The following is a 22,015-nucleotide window of genomic DNA, read 5'->3' as shown; positions in this document are numbered from 1 at the left end:
TATAACCCAGTTGGGATTTGGCTCAAAGGTTAGCACTATGCTTGCATTGTTTCACATGATTTTGAAGAGTTTCTCTGTTTTTGAAAAGACAGTTGAGCAAATAAGATGTATAAAATTATTAAGAAGCTGGAAGGCAAGTAGGACTGGCAAGATTAGTGCTGAGGATTTAAGTAATTGTTTGAATAGTTTTTGATGTTGTATTCAGCTGTATAACTCTACCCTTGTTTTGAAATAAATTAAAACATTTGTAGAATTATCCATCTTACCAACACTTCTGTATCGACATGGCTCTCTGCTATAGCCATTATGATTTTCCCCTGGGAGGAGCTAGCTTGATAGCTTGCTAGTTTGAGTTAAATGACTTAAATGATAAGTGGCATTTTGTTCTCATTACACTAAGAAAAGTCAATCAATATAAAGCACATCAATGCATTAATGTAAAAGCAGAAACCAAAGAAAACTGATATTAAATGGAAATTTAGAATCCATTATATTGAACACTACAACTCAATTTCCTGAACTAGAGTTGACAAACCACCAGTAAATGTCCAGTAGGGAATAGTTCTGCCCTGATTATACTGACTAGATGATTGAATAGGTCTTTTCCTTCTCTAATACCTATGAACATATGAAAATCAATGGCAGCCCACTTAGTGAAAGTACCTTCCCTCCTTTGCTTCAGACGCGTGGTACAAGCTCCCTTTGTGAAACGACGCCAAAAGATCTGGGCTGCACCTCACTTGTTGGGGTGCGCCCCATACAGGAGCTCTGGCCACCCCCTCCTCCTTTCTCACTGTGCGGCTTGGTCAAGGCGGGAAAGGAAGTGCCACTGGCCACGGGGACTAGGCACGGACTTGTCCCACAGGAGGGCTTCTCCTCCATTTGGGTGCCTTGACAACATGGGTGACGACTATGCCAGAGAGACTTGCTACGTGAACTGATCCAGCTTGTTTTTCTGCCAATCGTGTTGTCCTGCAGGCTGCAGAAAGCTCGCATTTGAGGAGTAGATGTGGACACCTTTGTATTTCCAAGATTTGATTGCAATTCTCATTTCTGAGCTGTCATTTCATTTAATTTCCAGTAGATGCTACTCTACTCTAGATGCTAGCCATAGCCAGTAATCACTCCTTCCCTGAACACCAGACCTTTACAGCAATGCTTCTCTGAGCATTTTCAGAATACAGGAAAACAGTCTTTCACCATCAAAATTTGATCAATGGTATGAAAATGATTAATTAGCAAGAGAAAAGGAAGGAGCAGAGGTAGGAGTCAGATCCTGTGATATTCCTGCTTAATGAAGCCCATGCTGAAAGGCTAATACAGGACTGGATTCAATAATTTAAACACATTTTGGTAAACAAATGCAAGAATATGTGAAATCACATTATGCATCAGCAGTGCTGGTAAAAAGCAAGGATGCGTATATGAGAAGCAATAAGACCTTGTTCGGTAGTGAAATAAGGGAAAATGGAATAAAACATCCTTTGAGAGGAGTCTTTATGAATATAGTATACACACAAATTTGGCCACAAATGGTTTCACGTTCCTGTTTACAATACCTAACATTATTTGCACAGCTTCTTTTTGACCGATTTTGACATATTTCTCTGCTTTTCTCAAGAAGAACATGTGGCAGAATCCTTTCCATCACAGAAAGGGTTATAGGTACCTTTGTAAAGTCTTTTGAGGCAAAAGATATGGTTTAGCTTTAAAAAAAAAGATTGTTTCTAAGCTTTTTTAATCCATGTGTTCACTAGTGCTCTGTGCCATGGGCACCAAGGCCTGCCATCCATTACAGAGCACAGAAAATCTCCTAATCCAAGCTGGGCCAAGGTAAATTCCTTGCCAGAATTTGCGTTCATATTATTTGTCACCGTGCATTTTGCACACTTGTGCTGGAAGCACTTGGGTGATAAAGCCTGGCAGCAGGTGTCCCACATACAGCCAGTCCAGGGCACTGCTCCCTGTGACAAGAGTGAGGACATTGAATTTCCACGAGAGCCTTGCACTGATATCTAACACCTGGCGGGACAGAGACCAACAGCACTCACAGGCAGATGTCCCCGTTCAAAGCTCTCGCCCTCCACAAGGCGTGCACGCTGAGAGACGCTGGGGGGTCCCTGCTGCCCTGGGACTTGTCCCAAAAGCCGGTACCCTCAGGCACGATGGCCGTGCTCTGAGCAGCACATCCCCTCCTGAGCCCCAGCTGGGAGCCGACGCTCCTGCTGCACGTCAGCTGAGAGGCTTTCAGGAAGAGGGACAGACGCAAGCCAAGCCGACCGATAAAGCAACAGAAATTCCGTGAAATTAGCAAAAAGGAAAAAAGAAAATGAGGATGTGTAGCTTCAGACTATAATTAGCCAAGTCTACTGTGAATATTAATGAATAACGCTGAGCAGCAGAGTTTTGCCAACACTGAGTATTTCTATAGCGACTCGTCTACAGAAGTCTTTGCCACTTTTTTTTTTTTCTCCCACTGATACTTTCAGTAAATTTTAAAATAAGTGGCAGCATTAAGTTAATCTTTTATTTAGCTAATAGGAACAGGTTGCATTAGAGCTTTCCTGGAATAAATGTAAGTGTACTTTAAACTGAACACCTAATGGCAAATCCACATTCAGCTGGGAACTGCACTAAATACAGCTTTGTCAAATCTTGAGCTTTTATTGCAAGTGTCACATTATCTGACCTTTTTCTTAAAGCTCTAGTTACCAGAACTGTGTTATTATGTGAAAATCTCAGCTTTTACTCAGGGAATAAAGGTTTCCAGCTCCGATAGCTACAGAGAAAATGGCAATTCCAGAGGCTCCTGCAGAAAATGAGAGGTACCTAAACATTGACTGCTAGAGAAAAGAGATAGAGGAGCTTCAGCTCTGTGCTTTAGGCACCCATAACTATGGACATTACAGGTGGCGTGGCTGTGTGGGAAGACACACTGCTACGTGCCGAGGGGGCAAATGGCCCAGTCTCCCCCTTCCTGACTAGCTAGCCCATGGGGCCCCTGCCCCAAGCTGGAGGAGGGTGTTCCTCCATGAACCTGGGGCTTCAGCCCTGCTCAGTAATGCCAGTGAAGTCTCTGGAAGACACTCAATTCTACTGAGCTAGGATTAATTTAACCGCAGCGGTGTTATTTGTGCACCCGATAACCTTTTAACCCCAACATCTCAGGCAAGGCTGTCACCTTGCTATGATAAGTTGGCTTCCTTCCTTGCCCTCATCAGCTCTGTTCATCTCCACCATGCTGAGCTCCAGGCCTCCCCCGCCTGATTCCCCAGACGCTTTGTTTCTCGTTTGAACTTTAGCTGCTTGAAGGATAATGTCACAAGCAATCACTGCGGCAGCAAGCCTTGCAAACAGGATGCTGTTGCTTTGCATAAAAGATCATCTTTATTGAACGCGTTGCGTGGGAACCTTAATTCAGCATCAGGAGAGATGACTACAAGAGCCTCCTAGACTGCAAAGCGAGTACACATCAGGCACCACTCACAGTCGAGAGCTAAAACACACATCCCTCCACGGAGCAGAGCCTCCACGGCACCATGCCCACTGCTATGTGCTGGGCCTCCTGCTCTCCCTGGCTCTGCAGCCAGCACCACCAGGCTGCCTGCTCCCACACCGGGACTTCAGATGTCCCCAAAGTGGTAGTGGATCCTGCAAGCCTCAGAAGGTTAAGGTTGCTTCAGCATCTCTGGCTGGGCCACCCACATTGCTTTCACCTCCTCCCAGTCGCGACGCTGAGTGCCTATGTCACCCAAAAGCAAGCACTTCCCTTGTAAATCACAGAATCATCTAGGCTGGAAGAGACCTCCAAGACCACCTAGTCCAACCTCTGACCTAACACTAACAAGTCCTCCACTCAACCATATCACTAAGCTCTACATCTAAACGTCTCTTAAAGACCTCCAGGGTTGGGGACTCAACCACCTCCCTGGGCAGTCCATCCCAATGCCTAACAACCCTTTCAGTAAAGAAGTTCTTCCTAATATCCAACCTAAACCTCCCCTGGTGCAACTTTAGCCCATTCCCCCTCGTCCTGTCACCAGGCACGTGGGAGAACAGACCAACCCCCACCTCGCTACAGCCTCCTTTAAGGTACCTATAGAGAGCGATAAGGTCACCCCTGAGCCTCCTCTTCTCCAAACTGAACAACCCCAGCTCCCTCAGCCGCTCCTCGTAGGACTTGTTCTCCAGACCCCTCACCAGCTTCGTTGCCCTTCTCTGGACTCGCTCGAGCACCTCCATGTCCTTCTTGTAGCGAGGGGCCCAAAACTGAACACAGTACTCGAGGTGCGGCCTCACCAGAGCCGAGTACAGGGGGACAGTCACTTCCCTAGACCTGCTGGCCACACTCTTTCTTATGCAAGCCAGGATGCTGTTGGCCTTCTTGGCCACCTGAGCACACTGCTGGCTCATATTCAGCCGACTATCAACCAGTACTCCCAGGTCCTTCTCTGCCAGGCAGCTTTCCAACCACCCATCTCCCAGCCTGTAGCTCTGCTTGGGGTTGTTGTGCCCCAGGTGCAGGACCCAGCACTTGACCTTGTTGAACCTCATACAGTTGGCCTCAGCCCATCAGTCCAGCCTATTCAGATCCTCCTGCAATGCTACAGTTCCTCATTGCAATGCTGGAAAGGGGGATGCAAGGACTCTCATTTGTTTTAAATGAAAGATGACACACCAAATAAAAAGAACACAGCCAACCACACCAGTACCTTACAGCAAGACTTGAGCAAGTCTCTTAAACACTCCGTGCCAAGCTCGCCTGATCATAAAACGCCCGCATACCCCGCAGCAGTGTTCCACAGACAACTGTAATTGAGGAGTGTGGAGGATGAGCTGCTCCAACAGGGAAGAGCATTATTACTTATTGATGCTCTCTTCCACATCTCATGTGTTCCACAGCCCATCACTCAGCTGGGAAAGACCCAGGATGCTGCAGTTGCAAGCTCTTCCCCTCCACACAGATGGTAACCTAGGCAATATGCAAACATCTGCTCCGCCAGGGAAGGGCTTTCCTCCTGCCTTGCTCATCCCTGCCCAGGCACAAACCGTGGCAGTAATTAGGACGGGCCAGAAACACTACTCAAAAGCTGAAAGCAAAATATGAGAAACTGCAGCAGTTCCCACACAACCGCATAGCTAAATAAGAAAAGATTAGTAGAGAAAAGTAATCTCTTAAAAGGCCAACCAATCCATTAGGAAAAGCAAACACGCACTTATTATTTTCTCCATTTTCCTGAAAATGTTGTTAGCGCGGAAGCGATGCTCTGCCACGTTCCGCAGTGCTTGTGCGAGACGTTAATTCTCAGGTGATAAATGAGAAACTGAGACAGACTTTTCCAGAAAAATGGAAAAGATCAGCCCTATGCCTCAGGTACTGTCTAATTAAGCCATCCATTACAGCACGCACCATCTAAAACCCACAGGGATGGTTTTTTGCTTTACAGGTGGATGCGGCATAAATAACGTCCTTTGTAAAACGCCTCCACCATCGGTTTTAATTGATTGCTGCATCGATTGCGTGCACGCATACGGCGGTGGGGTCTCCAAAAGGATTTTCATAACTGGTCATAGCACTCACAAAAGCAATGTGCGCTCACGGTTTACGAGAATGATTTTCCCTGCGTCGCTCTCTGCTACCCCAACGCCTCTTGCCCCCAGGCAGCCGGTGGCTGAGCCAGCTGCCTTCTGATGCTGAAGGCTGGGGGAAACGGGTGGCGATGTGTGCCTGGGCACAGCCTGGGGGGACTTACTTACACATCAGCTCCACAGCCAGGCTGGAGGAAACCGCCAGACAGGTAGCCAGCACATTGGGAATCCCAGATTTGGGCTTTTGAGTAACAGATTGCTGAGCGCCCAAAGAACCAGAAATGTCAATTCTTTTATAGCAGCAGCAGGTTTTTTTTTTTTTTTTCTCTCTTTTTTAGCTCCAGTTTCTATAGATATCTCAGACTTTGAGGAGCGGTGCGAAGTGAACGCCGTTGCACAACCGTGCGTTAGGGACGGCATTCAGCATGGGGGCGTGGGAGGGGATGGCAGCTTGCACGCACGGCCTGGGAGCCCCAAAGGATGTCGTAACAGCTACGCGGTGAAAACATCTGCTCCTCACTGCGGCGCCTCCATTTCAGGCACCGGCAGCACGCAAGCACAAACAAGCCCCGAGCGGAGGCCGCTCACATCTAAATCCCCACATCGGGATCACGGCCACCGTGTCCGACTGCTCTGGGGCCTCCAGCGTGGCCTCCCCCCGACCCAATTCAGACCGCTTCCCCTGGGAAGTAGGCCCCAATATCTGCAGGAAGGGAAGGCACAAAGTGCCAGACCCTGGCAGAGGGGTCCCGTCCAAGCACCAGAGCGCAAGACTGCATTTGCAGGATGTGCCCAGCCCCACGCAGAGGAGGACCAAGGGGCCTCACTGTGAGATGTTGCAGCATTTGCTTGCCAGGCCAGAAACGACGTCTGGAGCCCATATTTTCCTTCACTTCAAACTTGAAGTGCGCCTGAGGAGTCTACAGTCTTTGACAGAGTTTTATTTTTTGCAGGGGGTGGGGTGGGGTGTATTTTGAACAGCCTTTAAATACCCTGTGGGTAGGAGTATTTCCAGTTTTGGCATGATGCGTGCATTCTGATAAATGAAATCAACCTACAAAGTGGACCTTTGCATTGACAACCAATACAGCATGCGTCTGTGCTAGTGACTCACGCAGCCTGTCATATTTTTTGTTTTGTTATTTAATGTATAGTTATATTTACACCATAAAAATATTTATATCGTGGATATTTTAACATCAACGAACAAATACTTGGTAATACGCATTTACAGAAAGGATATTTTTGTGCTTCGTGACGCTGAAATCTTTATAAATCAATTTTTCAAAACTTCAGAACATTTTGTGGAGTATGTTGCTCACCTCAGAAGAGAGAAAACTATATGGCACAAGCACTGCTGAGATTTTTGCATGCTTTTCTTTGAGCATGCTAGAGATATCAATGTAATTAGTTAATAACACAAACCTGGGCACGCCATCCTTGTCCAAACAGCATCGTGAGCTGATCAAGTCCTGCCACAGCCGGGTACAGGAGCACCTGCCCTGTTGCTGCTGGGGCAGGTCCGAGGAATCTCAGCACAGGCAGCAGCCGTCAGTACCAGGGGAGAGAAATTTCTCCGAACCACACCAGCCAAGTCCTGTGACACTGCCTGACCCAAGCGGGGTCCCTGGGCCGTGTCCTCCTCCCATATGCTCATTATGCCCGGAGCAAGCCTACGAGGTGTGAAGCCGCAGACGGCGCTGGGCGACAAGGAGCGACCAGCGAGGAGCAGGGTTTTTCCTGTCTGCAGTTCACTGTTGTGTTTTGAACAGAAGTCCCTGCGATTCACCGGTGGCCTCCTACAGCTGATCCCGGCTGAGGCAGGAAGACCGCCCCTCGTAATGCAGGTCACTCAGCAGAGCCCGCGGCCCTCTGCCCAGCACCGTGCTGTCGGCGGCCTGCTCCCCGCAGGGACACCAAGCCACCAGTGCTGTGACACTTTCTGTCCTGCTCTACCACCGGCACGCCACGGGGGCTTTCAGAGCACCGCAGGACGCTGAGGCAGGCCCGGATGGCAGTCACAGTGCTGAGCAGGGCCTCCCGGGGCCTGTGCTGCCTGGTGCCAGGTTAAAAGCACTGGATGGCTCAGGCGCCTTCGCTTCAAAGCCGAGCGGGGACTGCCGGCCAGCCCCACAGCTGCAGCACATCTGCCTGGGCGCGGGGCTGGGCCTCCAGCAGCCTGCTGCAGACGGCAACCAGCAGCACCCACAGCAAAACAAAACAGACGAAATTAATGGGAAAGCAGAGCCAGGGAGCTTGAGCGTGCCCGAGGCCAGGCACCAAATCTGTGGCAAAACCAAAGCACCACTGATTTCTCATCCCCACGCGATTCACAAGGCAAGCGGCATTTGCAGTGCGTTTATGTAAATCCAAAACAGACTGCTGGCCTGGCTTTAATTTTCCAGAAAGCCGACCTCGCACAGCTTGGGAGCGCAGAGACCGACCCAGCAGGCACAAGCAATGCACATGGCTGCTCCCCAGCCCCGTGGTGAGCTGAAGAAGTGCCCTGCCAGTGTCAGTGCCCCGGGATGGCAGCAGCCTCCCGGGCCAGGTGAGGTCCTGAGCCTCTGCTGGAGGCGCAAGCACCACTGAGTGGCTTGGGTCATGGCACCAGCACTGCCGGCCACTACGGCTCTTTTTTGTAGTGCTCTGAAAGCACAGAAACACATCTCTGGGGCTTCCCAGTCAGAAACCAGCACCATGCCCAAAGGCTCCTGCTAGGGTCATTTCCTGTTCCTTCTTCATGCCTCCCACTTTCATAGAGTAGCACAGGTTGAAAGGGACCCACAAGGATCATCAAATCCAATTTGGTAGGCACAGTCCTTTTCAGAGGCAGGATTGTGCTCTGTGATCAACATAAATTGTTTTATTTAAAGCAGAAGAAACTTAAAAGTCATGGAAAGATTCAGAGATATCCAGGCATACAGCTTTGTTCTGAAATGCTCAAACATCAGTGCGTAGGTGGTCATGTCAGTAGTCTTGCACCAAACTGTAAATTATACAGTAGCATAATTTAGTGTACTGCAGATATTGCCATGCGTAATACCTGACACATACTTTATATGGGATGTTGCACCAATTCTTAGAAACTGCAGCTATCTGCTGTGTTATGAAGCACGTAACTGAGAGTACTGTGGTCCTCAAGGGGAATTTATGACGTGGCTGTTGCTGAGGTAATGCGCTGCAGACCCCTAAAGTCATCTCGAGCTACAGGAATGCTTTATTTTAGTATCTCCTCACACAAACTTCCTGCCCTGAAAGTTCAAGCAAGGCTTTAGGTTGTCAGCCCATTCACTGTATTATTTTCAGTGACAGGCAGAGCTAATTAGCTTGTATAGTGATTGTGTGCACTACTCTACCCTCATTATTTCTAGCCTTGCCATGCAAGCAACAATTACGACGCCGTAAGGACACGCAGAGCTATGCCTGGAATCTGTTGAACTCGGCAGAGGCGCATGCCGGAGCCATGCCACACCACCACAACGGGTTTACAAAGAGGTCTCGCATGCTTGTCTGCCTTTCCTCTGCCCCAGCAGCTCCTTCCCAGCCGGCCCAGGGGGAACAGCCCCTGTAGACCCCACAGGAGTCAGCACCCGGCTGCTGTCAGGGCCTCAGTGCACCCGGCCACGGCACAGCTGGCAGCTCACCGGGGAGCTGAAGGCCACAAGTGTTCAGGAGAACATGCAACGCAGTGTTTTCTCCCAGTAGCCTCTTCTGGGTGTTTGCCCTAGTTCCCTATGGAGAACAAAGCAGGGTGTAGCTTCACACCGCCAGGTATCGCTTTCCACATTTCATTAGACAGCTAGGTGACAGCAAGGCTTCTGAAGACATGAGCCTAGCACGTTCCTCTGGAGGTGCTAGGAGAAGCCCATGGGTTGTCAGAATCCTAACACTGGGTCCCCTAGACCTTATCAGATCTGGCAGTGAGTTAGCACAAACTTGTTTTACACACACTTCATTTCTATCCAAGCCCTGTGCAGCCTGGAGAGGGGAGCCTCCTGCACCCTGTCTCCCACAGCAGAGTCCCCTCCGTCCTCAAAGCCACGTCCTCTGCTGCTGGGGCAGTTCCCTGATGGGCACAGCAGCTGCCAGCACGGCTGGGTGAGCACGCCTGGGCTCACAGCCCTGGGATGCAAAGCGAGCATTGCACACCAGCACAGCAAGGAGTGGACGTGTAAAAGAAAAACCGCAAGGTGATGTGGCTGTTGGGAACAGTCACACTGAGGCCGCCTACAACTCTCTTCTGCACCCCTAAGGATTATAAGAACGGTCAAGGGCACCCAGCCCACATCAGCTTTAAGACTGATATTGGTTTAAAGTGAGAGAAGAGTGTCCTAGAGATGGGGAGGTGGAAGGCGATGTGATGTTAGAAGAAGCAAGCAGAAGCCACCGGTGCCCTAGCGTGTTGCTGCACCCAAGCACTAGCAGGGACTTTCTGTCAGCAGCCAGATCTGCATCTACATCAGCACCACTGCCAGATAGCTGGATCCAGCCTTCTGGAGCAGCTGCTTCTACAGGTCCAAAAGACTATTAGTTTGTGAGGTGATGAAGTCTTTTTTTTTTTTTCCCTTGCTTATTTTAAGAAATAATTAAATAATAATAAAAAAGCTGCAGTTTCAGCAAGAACAAGAGTTGTTTGTGTGCTGTTGGTTCCAGTAAAAGACGCCCATACTTCTTGCAACCAAGCAGGAGTAAGCACAGACTTTTTGTTGCTTGCTCCCACTCCAGCAGAGAATTGGCCGACACAGGTGCAGCTGTGCATCCTGTTAGCAAAAGAGGAAGCAGTGGCGGCAGCACTTTTGAGGTTGCTGTCCTGCATCATATCATCTGTGCTTTACTTTTGCTAAGGCCCACTAGAATCTTTCTCTCAAAGCTCTCTCATATGTCCCTGCATTCAATTTCCCAGCTGTACTGGTTTGGACATGATTATGTGCATTCAAGTGAGAATAGAAAGCAGAACTGGAAGTGGCATAACCTCATCGGGCTATTTCCTAAATTCAGATGACAAAGTTGGCAGCACTAACTATTTCTGTAACACAAACATGACTGTATAGACTTTACATTGTCTTTAAATAACAGATTCCCAAGACTGGAGTCCAAATATAGTGAAGCTTCCATTAAGGAACATGCTGGGGTTAGAGCAAAAATGAGTTTCCCAGCAGAGTGGTCTTTAGTTAAAGGTCAGAAAAAATTATAATTGGAAACCTTATTAGGGTAATTTAAGATACTCGGTGTAGATGCCAGTTGAAGGAATATTTAGTGCAGTAAGTACCTAAGCGCTTATCGAGAGTCTGAGTCCTTTAAAAGGTTGTTATAATCAGTATAACACAGTAGGAGAAGATAGCCTAGTTTATGTACGTGAACTCCAGCTTTAACTTTTGAATTCCAGTACTTTATAGTCTTAAGCTAGACCAGACCTTTTTTTTTTTTGTGTGTGTGTGGATTATTCCAGCAGGGAAGCACCTCCTGCATGGTGCCACAAGGTGCTGCTTCTGAAGCCGTCCTGGCAGCAGTGCCCGCCACCTTCCCCTCACACCCCTCACCCGAGAGGCTGCTCCTGCCACATGGATCCAGCCCCGCTCAAGCTTCTGCAACAGCACAGCCTCAGTACGAAGGGCGTTTATTGCAAGCCAGCACCGCCCAGCCCAGCAGACCCTGCAGCAGGCAAGCGCTGCCTGCAGCTCCCAGCAGCAGAGGAGCCCTCACTGTCCTCCCGGGCAGGGGGCTGGGAACAGGGATCTGCAGCAGAGGGGCTGGTTCCTACCTGTGCCCATACTGCCCTCCCAGAAGTCTGCTGAAAGCATCCCTTCCGTTGCAACAGGCACCTGACCAGAGCGCACAGCACGTAACTGCGCCACTCGCATCCCTGGGGCTTGCCTGTGCAGAGGGTTTTGTGACCGGACATCAGTACCTGCTCTCCCTGCACCCTGGACACCAAATCCTGAGCAAGCTGCAGTCAGAGACACAGAGAGCCAACACTATAGCACCAGCCCTGCCAACAGCAAACCAGCAGCACCAACAGCTAGCTTGCATGTATAGGTAGTTGTGGTTTTGGTACGGACCCCTGAGAGAACAGATCAGGTCACAGACAGGCTTTAGGAACTCACCCTACAGACAGGGAAGGAAAAACCAGCAGCTGCGTGTCATTGCTTTCAACAGAGCATTGGCATAACAAGCAGCAGCTTACCTCTGGGTGCTTTCTGCCTCCATGTAACAGGATGAGATTTAAAAGACCTGATTTCCAGAAGCATCTCAATTTCCACAGCTGAATCCCAATCTTTCTTTTGTTACCTCGAAAAGTTGGACCTGCTCATGAGATCTCCAGGCATTTCTCTCCCGGAGATGTAAAAACGAAACAAACAACCAAAAAACCCCACCAACCAAACAAAAAAGCCCTTTCAATTCAACCCCGGTGGTTTATAACAATACCACAGTCTTTAGCTACCCCCAAATGGTAGCAAGCTTTTTGTAAAAAACAAACACAAAAAGCAGTTGAGAAAATCTTTCCCTCTCCCACCACAGAACTTTCTCAACTTTAAAATTGCTTCCCAAGGTGTAGCCTTGCAGCTGTTTATATTTACTCCAAACAAGCGCATTCATTCCTTTTTCATTTTAATTGCCCTGCCAGAAGGTATCTTCTGAATGAGATCTTAATTAGGAGAAGTAGCCTGTGGAAGCAGAGTATTGGATCCACCTGGGACAAATTGAGATAAATGTCCTCACCTTCTCATTGCACTTTAACGGTGCCTTGATATTCTGTTCAAAAATCTTCTTTTACTCTTTGCTATTGTTCTCGGGCTGAGCGATTTAAAAGCCTAGCTTTTGCTCTAAGTGATGACAGCTATGGAGACACCTTTTCCTTTCCCCTCCCGGATGGTTCATGGGTACAAAGCTAAGATTCAGTAGAGCCTATGCATGGACTGTCAGCTCCCGCATCTTCCCCTATACCTCAAAGAAGGATTTTAGGGTGCCCCTTTTCTTCCCTGGGTACCCGTGCCAAATGCTTAACAGCAAAATAAGCCGTAACAGCCTCCCTCATCTCCCTCTGTCGCCGTCAAGGGAAGGGGGCCGGGGGCTGGCTGGTGTTTGCTTGGGAGCCCGCGGCGGAGGCAGCAAGCTGCTGGGGCCGCCGGCTGCCGCAGCAGGGAGCCAACACGGCGTGCCGGGAGCGCAGCCCCCTCGCTCCGTCCAGCAGCACCCTGCACGCCTCTCACTGCTGCTGGGGGCTTACTTCGAGACGACAATAGCCCAAGCAACGTGCACGCGTGTGCGTTTAATATAAACGAGAATCTGCAGAAGCACCATTTACTAGGTTCTCGCGGAGGCATTGCTGGCACCGATCTCCTGCGAAATTCACGGCAACGGCATTTCCGAAGGGAGTTTGGGTTTGTGCTTTTTTTCCCCTTAAGTTATATGAAAGTCTTCTATTCATCATGAAGATTTACTGATTGTTCTAGGAGTTTGGGATAATTAAATACACAAAGGCTTGACAGCTATAGTAGAGCATATTCTTTTAGCAATGCTAACAGTACGTTAAATCCAAGGAATTCCACTCTTATTACACTGTGGAGAACATAACTAAGTTCAGCGTACTGGATATAAATATCCATGACGCCACTTAAATATCAAGTACATGACTAGACTACAGCTATGGACGTTGTGTCTCACTTACTCGTTAGTTATTAACGTTAATGACCCCCCAACTCACTTCCATTACGCTCATTACTTCATAGCTGAATAAAATCATTTACATTCATCATTTGTGGGTTTTTAGTCTCATGAGGACTTACAGGCTAGTACTACATTGTTCTGTGAGTATCCCCAAGTTTTGCAGAAAGCAAATTCTTGCCACCCCTCCCCTCCCGCTGCTAACTGTCCCGCTATGAAACAGGTGGCTATCTGCCCTCCAAGTGAGATTTTATTGCTAAAATAAAGTAAAAATTGTTTTAAAACAAAGAACACACATCTTTATAGTAAAACTCAAGTTTGTTTTACAATTAGAGAAAAGAGTCACATGGTCCCCCAAAAAACCCCAAGTTTTATATATATTTTGAAAATATATTTAAAAACATAAAAAACTCTATAGTTAAACATATATTATGTTAATCAGTACACTTAAATATAGCTTAATTATATTTACAATATGACGCAGTTGCTTTTAAATTTTAATGCCAATTTCAGTTTTTCCCAAAAAACATAAAATTATATAAATATACAATAAATATTTATGTTACACAAGGTGAATAGTAGAGAACAAGGCCACAGACATGAACTTACATTTGCAAGTCTTTACTTTAACACAGCACTAGGCCTGCTGACATGCATGATATACCTTTGTCACAAACAGACCACAGCAAGATTTTAATTAAGTGACATGAACGAAAACCAACCCCCCACCCAGCCATCACCCCCCAACTCTAACTAAAACTCCCGAGCCTGTGATCGTGTACGTAGCGGGTCAGGCAGGTGAGAGTCATGGGACTGCCTTTAATTGCCAGTTTCACGTTATGGATGTTGAAAGCATCAATTGGCATATAAGTGGCGTGTTACGGGAACATACTCTAGAAGTAGTTAGACATGGTTCCGTAAGTTCTCGGCTCCATCCTTTAGTTCTCCCCACCTGCATGGGCTGCACTTTACCCCTTTGGGTGTATTTTAAAGGAATTATTCCAGTGGTCTGGCGTGCAGCCGCCAACAGACTGCTGTACTGCAAGGCTCCCCACACCACGGTCAGTGAACGGGCAATGGGGAACAGGAGTAGAAACCTCATCAGGTGGCTTTGCTGCAAAAGACAGAGCAGAGTAGAAGCCACTTGTTGTTCGTGCTTTAATATACTAGCATTTGTATTCCCTGGTCAAAAAAAAAAAAAGTAGTTTTTCTCCATTTTGTATTTTAATGAAGGCCATCATTTTGAGTTACTTTAAATACCAAGCTATTCTATGAGTAGACCTATTTATTTTACTCGTCTAGAAAGTTAATGGCACAACTTGGGCCTACCATCCAACTGTTTTAATTCTGTAACACCAGTGACGCTCTCACCTATTCCAGGTGAGGATGACTGAGTTAAAGATATACCTATCATTAACTTCAGGAAATTAGGAACTTTATTTCTGGCATGATTTAGGTGTTAACACTTCTTTCGGAAATACATTTTATTTGAACTCGGAATTACTTTATTCCTGTATCTGATTAAGGTCACCATTATGTCCTAGCCACCGTTTCTTTTTCCATTCTACATGATCTGTTTGGTATTCACTCATTAGCATCATCCTTTCCCCTTCCTAAACAATAAAACCTAATTTTTCAGTGGAGCTACTGTTACACCGTCTCTCTGCTGTAGTTCAGAAACACTGCTGAGAATAGCGCCTTAGTAATGTTTGGGTCATTAAACGCAAAGGGTAATACACAGACAAGTACTGGCTACAGCAAAATGAAATTCTCCCTTGCTCCAATGTCCAGTTTGCATAAAAAAATACTTTGGCTAAAGTTTTGAGGCATTTCAGTATGATCTTCTTCATGTCTGATTTTTATGTGGGAGCCTACATACCTACAATTAATTGGCAATGGCTCAACTTTGAAGTTCAAATGGGTCACCTAACCTTGTCTTCTCATTTATGATCCAGTGGACTCACAGCCAATACAGAAAGTTTCCATTTTACAGTTGGGATGGCTCTACTTTGACAGTCCGTTAAATTGCAAAGGGAGGTCCTCTTACCTTAAGTAGAGGAAATCACTTATTTTGCTGGCCTACAGAATTGGTTTCTACTAGGAGCTACTAGGAGTGACATAAACATATTAAATGTATTCTTCATAGGTAATACTTGTGGGGGATGATATTCCAAATAAGCTTTGCCTAGTCCAGGTTTTAATTAATTTCAACAGAAAGGCGTAACCGTTGCAGCTTCTGCAGTAGTTATATCTTGCAGCATTTTCATCTTTGTTTATCTACAGTGATTACAATTATCACATCTATCTTCAGTGAGCTCACTAATGAGCTGTTTCTGCCTCCCCACCCACTGTAGCCAGCTCAAGTGCTATGCCCAAACTCTTAGGCTTACAACCTGATGTTTTAGTAATACTTCTGTCAGGGTAGCTAGAGCAGCAGCACAGGGATAAATAAGTTCATCAGAACCAAAGCAGATGTTCAGCCTGCTACTCTAGCACTTACTTCAAGTTTACTTTTAATGCCAATTTGTTTCATGGAATAAGGCTGACAGGAGAGTTAGAGCTGCATTCACATAGATGTTAATTGCTTTCAACAGAGGCAGGGAAGCTTTGGACAATTTCTGCCTCACTCCCCTGCTGTTGCAGAGGGGTCTCTCCGGCACAGATGCCGCAACTGTTCGCACACTGTGCTCTCCCCCAGCACGTTGAGGCCTGTGGCTGCAGGACACACTCTGGAGCAGAAGGCTGCACTACGTGCATCAGTGCGCAAGGCAAAGCCGTTTCTCTCAGGCAGCACGCACAGAACCAAATTCAGTGCTGACTACAATCTGGAGAGCAGCAGTCAAGCCAAAACACTGTTGTTTATCCCTGAACTAAGCTATCTAGTCCCATGACATCCCTCTGCTTCGCTGTAATCATTCCAGACCCTTTTGTATTGACATTCTTGCTGTGCTTCACCAAGACATTTGATCCAAGCCCAGGATCCTGTTACATTACAATCATTGCTCTCAACATTCTAAAGAATAGTTTCTGCATGACAAGCTCCAGTTGTATGGTAAGTGAAACATTTCAAAGATCACCATCCAATTCCTTCCAGAGGGGTATGGGGGGAAACCAAACACAAACAAACATGGTATAAGAAAATGCACGTCTCAAAAGACAGTGACTGAAAAAAAAAAACAAAACACCAAAGCATGTTGTCAGACAGTTAAATAAGTGCTGTCTTTAAGCCTGAAGTTCAACAATGTGAAGTGGAACATCACCATTCTTTTTCAGTTGCCTTTTTTTTTATTTTATTTTTTTTTTTGTCAGTAGTTGGATTGCTATTGCAAACACCTCACAACATACAAAAAAACAAATTGGTCTTTAATCCAGGATAAGGTAATGATTTTTTATCTTTTTTTTCTTCCTCAATCTGATGGGAGCTCAAAAGTAAGAGAAACAGTAAAACTATGACAACAGCACCTTGACATTGTTTTAATTCCAACGCTATCAGAAGTTAAAAGCAGTAAACAGATATAATACTAACAAGAATAAAGATACTTACTGTCTAAAATGTAAACGGAATGTTTTGGTTCAATTTATTTTTCTGAAAGAGGACAGTATCATCAATTCACAATTGAAGCAGCATGCAATTTTATTCTTTTTTTTTTAAACTTTTTATACTTTCAATTCTTGGCAACGGCGACAAACCACAATGTTATCGAGGAATGTAATGCAGACTTTTTAGTTTGCTTTTTTTTTGTTGTTTTTTACGTTGTGCGCAAATGACTTTTGTTCCCTTTCAGGTCATGGATATGTTCAATAAATAGTTTGTGGAACCACTGTACTGTATAAACTTCAGTTATACATGCAGTCCATAAAATTATTTTTTTACTGAATAATTTACCCTGTTATGTATATATACAAATAGATAATTTTGTCTCAATATAATCTATACAACACAAATCCACTATCTTCCCCTTTTAATGGTTAATGTACATACACAGGAAGTGTCTATTCTTATAAACCGCCAGCCAACTCTCTTCTTGTTATCCATGGTGAGAGCTCTCACGTAAGACTGGGTAGTTCGGCACTGGGAGTTCCAGTGCCTCTTGTCTATGCCCCTGCAGCCCTCCTTTGTGTACCCCTTGGGGTTGCATTTGGTCTCATAGAAGTATTGCTTCAGTTGGCCTTTGGGTACTGGGACTTTTTCAAGGACTGTGACAGTCGCACCAGACATGTCCACTGCAGTCTTTTTCTCTGCCGCCGTCACCCACTCGCTCGTACTGTCACACACGCTCAGTTCCCCACGGCGAGCTGGGTCAGAGTGACGCCGGACTCTCATGGACATGTTTGCAGCATCCAAGTAGTTTTTGTACTCCTCGAGCAGGAAGAGCAGCGGGGGTTCCAAAGGCACTTGACTGCTCAGCATGACTCGGGATGTGTACAAGTCTGCATCCTTGTTTTCCTCGCTGGGCTGGATGTCCTGATCTTCATCTAGCAGCTCCTCTATCACATGTTCAAAGGTGTCTGCCAGCGATGTCAGTCCTCTTGAACCTGCATTGGGCCCGTTTAGGCTCTCAAGAGTCCCGTGGGTCCGAAGACCTGGGTAAGCCAAGCTGCCTTGTCCTCTTACACTAGCTTCTTTCATCGGGGCAGCTTTCATGCAACTGAAGTATGAGATAACCATAGTAAGGAAAAGGATGGTCATCACTCTTCTCACTTGGTGGAACTGTTAAGGACAAGAACAAGAAAAAAAGTGTTTAATTTACAAAGGACCAAGTAATAAAGATTCATCTGGGTTATCATGAGACATTATGCATTTTCTGCAGAGATCTGCTGCATATGCAGCTGCAACTCATTATCAGTGATAAAGCATAGCCTTGTACCAAGGTGTTTCTTTGATTTAGATTTTCACATAAATCACATGCCAAAACTTGGGCAACATTTATAATGGTGAGTCAGAGTTCTTATGTGCCAATGTCCTTCTGTGGTATTAGATTAGATACTATATGGACCTCTTATTTGTTGACTGATTACACCTATTTCAAATAATAACTGAAGCAGAACTGCTATTTAGCAATGCAGCATTTGAGCAGTAAAAGGCAGCTTCACGAGTGTCAAAGGTATGACTTCCATTTAAAGAACAAATGCAAATATTTGATTTAAGATCTCTCTATGCCAAAAATAGTTAAATTCACAAGAAACTGAACAGCACCAGGATAAATTGCATTTGTATTTTATATGCAATCTTCAAAACACAGGAAGACGCTGTACAGCTCTGGGGTCTCAGCAGGTCAATTCCTCATCTAAAAGTAGAAGGTATGTATGCACAAATATAGAACAAGAAAATGGTGCAGGACAGTGTGCTTGCAACCGTACTAAATTTGAGCTGGAAAGATTGCTCACATCATGTGAATGCCATGGAAAGGGCTTACTGGATTACAGAGCTGATAAAGAGCTATACTGAAACAACAGCACCAGAACCACTGTACCGTATTTTCCCAGAGCCACTCACCACCTATCCTCAAGCAGGCAAAGTATCTACTTAAACACACACACACACAAAAAAACCAAACACACACAAAAAAACCAAACAACAAAATAAAACACAACACAACCAACCAGGAGCACAACCAGGCAGCAGCCCTGCTTGCCCTATTTAAACACAGCAGCTCTTCTTTGTTTCCCCCATTCTGCTCCCAGTTCTGGAGCATGTTATGAGCTGTGCCTTGATGCTTATAGGTACACTTGACTAGAGCACGGAGGGATAGCACCATGGGTGAGTGCCAGTAAGAAAACTTTTCACCAGCCTGAGCAAACTCCTTTGTACCAGCACTCTGAACAGTTTGGGCTTGTATGACTGTTCCTTCCCCAGTGCTTTGCTGAGTCTCTAGCAATCATACATTCCTCAGGGTAGAGATTAGAGACTGTTTCCCCCTGAAGTATGGAGTACATACTTAAGGTACTATTAAAACAAGAACATCCCAAACCCTGCTGTGACAGACAGCTATGCTTTCTGTCTGATCCGAAGTGCTACTACAACATCTATCATGCCCAGTTGTTATTTCTCCTCCTTCCGATCCCGGCTCTCATCCGTTCTGCTTGCTAGAAAGCAATGGCATTGTTCACATTTTTGAAGCAGCAGCTAATGCTTGTTTCAAAGCTTTTGAAGTTCATTCGGAAGTACCTCATACTTGGCAGCACTCATTGGAGTAAATGCTATTTCTGTTTGCCAACAGGGTGCTATGTAAAAAGCCTTACTTCATCTCCTGCAAATATGCTGTGGGAAACTAGTACTCTTAAGACTCCAATGTGGAAAGACAATCTATCATAAACCATACAAAGAAAATGAAATATGTACTAGAGAGGCAGTGGCCAAAATGCACATCTCTAAGTCTACTTAATGAAGTGTTGGGGAGTGGGCGAAGTGTTTGGTTTTGTGTCTGTGGCCCTCCCCTCCCACCACTGAACACGACTGCAGCTAAGAGTCATCTCCACACCAGTCCAAGTCTACTTTCTTCCCTCCATCTCTTCCTGTTTAAGTGTTATTGTGGCATAGATTTATTAAGATTAAACAAACCTGACATCTGTGACTCACAGGAACACAGTGTTTGCTCTAACTGTGCAGAACATTAATATTTAGCAGATTTTTCATCCTAGGATTTTTAAAAACATTTTAGAGGGCAATATCAGATTTCTTCCTCGAAGGGAAGAAACACACTAGACATGATTTACACACAAGGAAGAAGGCTATCAGTCTTCCTTTATCAAACACAGAGAGACAAGAGAGAGGGAGAAGGGGTGGTTCCCCTAGCATACCAGGACAGAGCCAGTGGAACATCATACGCTCCCTCTTCGAGAATTCTTTCATATAAAAGAAAAATGACAAAAACCAAACCCCATATCACGTGTTGTGACCACCAAAGCAACGAACACAAAACAGATCTTCTGGCTCCTAATCAAGTTCCCATTATTTTTGTTAGAGTAGTGCCCAAAGATCCCAGCCAATATCTGGACTCTGGAGGCAAGATCCCGTCTGAGCACACAGTGCCCCAGAGAGCTCTCCAACACAGAAGAGGTAGGGCACAACAGACAGGGTACCAAGGCAAGCAGAGAACTAAGAAAAGTTTGCACACATCGGCTAAGTTCACCCTCGGAAGGCTGAGTATTTGCTCAATTCAATAGGTGAGCAAAAGATGCAATGAGTTCTGGCACAAGCCACATCCCTCACAACTACCATTGGGCCATTAGGGTAGCAATAAACTTGATGGGATCCAAAGTGACTAGAATAGGGGCTGTGAAACTTCATTTGCATGGACAGCTTTCTTACAAGGAACAAAGAGGGAAGGCAGAGAGATGTAGAGCTATCTTACCATGGCCTCGACATACCCTCAGCAACCTCCACCAATTGCTGGTTGATTACCAGATCTAACACTACTCTATATCTGACATTCAATTAACCCTTCCTTATTCAGTGTTTCCTTCCACTTCTGAGGGAAAACGCTGTCAAGCTTGATCAATTTGTATCCCATCCAATGATATCTGACTGTCACTATTTGGGGTAGTAAGAAAACGTACAGCTAGGCTTTGAAAACCCACAACTTTAAGACACTTTAAGATAGCAACTATTCACAAGTAAACGTGGCCCCCTAAAAAGCCACCCTTTTCCCTCCCGTTTATATCTGTAGAATATTATGTCAAAGTAAGTTTTGGCAGTACAGACGTGGAATATCACTATCAAGAGAAAATAGAAAAACTTCTACTTGCTCATAAAAGAGTCCTTGACTATTCTGAACAGTGTAAGCAGGCTGTGAAAAAAATCTTCTAACATGGTCCTATACAGTCAGTTCTGGGCAGCAACAAAATGATACCGCGTGAGTTAACAGGATGAAGTCATCTGTGAACACCTAGGAAACCTCTTCGTTTTACAGGTCATATCTTCTAGTAGTAGTTGCTCTAAATCTACTAGTGCACTAGCAGAGTAAGAATTAAACCTCCCTTTGTGGTTGGAAACAGCCTTTCAGCTCCTTTTGAGTTGACTCATGAGTGCATGGTTCACCTCCCACTTGGCAAGGCAGGACTGGTAAAACCATGCAGCTCCAAAGAAGTCATTGGAAACAAGTTGGATGGCAGTTGCCCATCCTTTTCCTTCTGCTCCCCAACTGTCAAGGTAATATACAGGTATTATACAGCAAAGATTACAGATGCTGGCCGTCCTGTTACACCGAGCACCTCGTACACCCTGCACACCAGACTGCATACACCCTTCCAGTTACGAGGCAGTCACCACGTCACCCCACATGGAAGTGGAAGACGGGCTGGAACACAGGACAAAGCTGCACTTGCCCATTTCCCCAGCACACAGGCTGAGCAAGGTACTGCCCCTTGCCATCTCGGGCACATCTGCTACTGCAAGGCCCTGTCTGGAGATGCCTCAGCCCTGCTGGGTACTCCCACGGCAGATGCTGCCCAAGTAGACTAAACAACTTCTTCCCACAGAGGCTCATCAGTGCTCTGAAATGGCGTATTTTTACCTGAAGCAACCCAACTTGTGGCATAAAGACCACCAACTGGCACCAAGCACACCAATACCATCAAATGCCAGCCAAGCCAGAGCAGCTGTGGCCACTTTTTGGCCACACACAGGTAGAAAAAAACCACAACCCAGTCACTGATGATGTGGCCTCACTTTGTAGTCCTATCATGCATCCATTCTCTCCCCTCTCAGCTGTGGGAGGTTCAGATCCCTACTCCCCACAGCCCAGGAACAATGAGT

The 22,015-nt window shown here is 46.1% G+C and overlaps 2 protein-coding genes across 9 annotated transcripts in view; both read right to left on the bottom strand.

Annotated features, from left to right (window-relative positions):
* Positions 1 to 12,115, bottom strand: part of LOC310899743 (uncharacterized protein) — a 28,114-nt gene extending 15,999 nt beyond the window's left edge. For both annotated transcript variants that reach the window (XR_014584607.1, XM_083836590.1), the window contains exon 1: positions 11,777 to 12,115. Coding sequence is in view for 1 of the 2 variants with exons in the window: in XM_083836590.1 (XP_083692716.1) it covers positions 11,777 to 11,799 (23 nt within the window). In the remaining variant the exon portion in view is untranslated. The remainder of the gene's footprint in view (positions 1 to 11,776) is intronic.
* A 1,626-nt stretch (positions 12,116 to 13,741) lies between these two features.
* The window catches only part of BDNF (brain derived neurotrophic factor), a 64,652-nt gene continuing 56,378 nt past the window's right edge, over positions 13,742 to 22,015 (bottom strand). For all 7 annotated transcript variants that reach the window (XM_083838030.1, XM_083838031.1, XM_083838035.1 and 4 more), the window contains exon 2: positions 13,742 to 17,968. In XM_083838030.1, the coding sequence (XP_083694156.1) occupies positions 17,207 to 17,968 (762 nt within the window). In that variant the 3' untranslated portion in view covers positions 13,742 to 17,206. The remainder of the gene's footprint in view (positions 17,969 to 22,015) is intronic.

Source organism: Anser anser, assembly GCF_964211835.1.
Source record: "Anser anser genome assembly, chromosome: 5".
NCBI classification, from domain to species: Eukaryota; Metazoa; Chordata; class Aves; order Anseriformes; family Anatidae; genus Anser; species Anser anser.
Note: the sequence above shows the minus strand (reverse complement) of the source record. Positions and strands in the feature narration are given on the sequence as shown.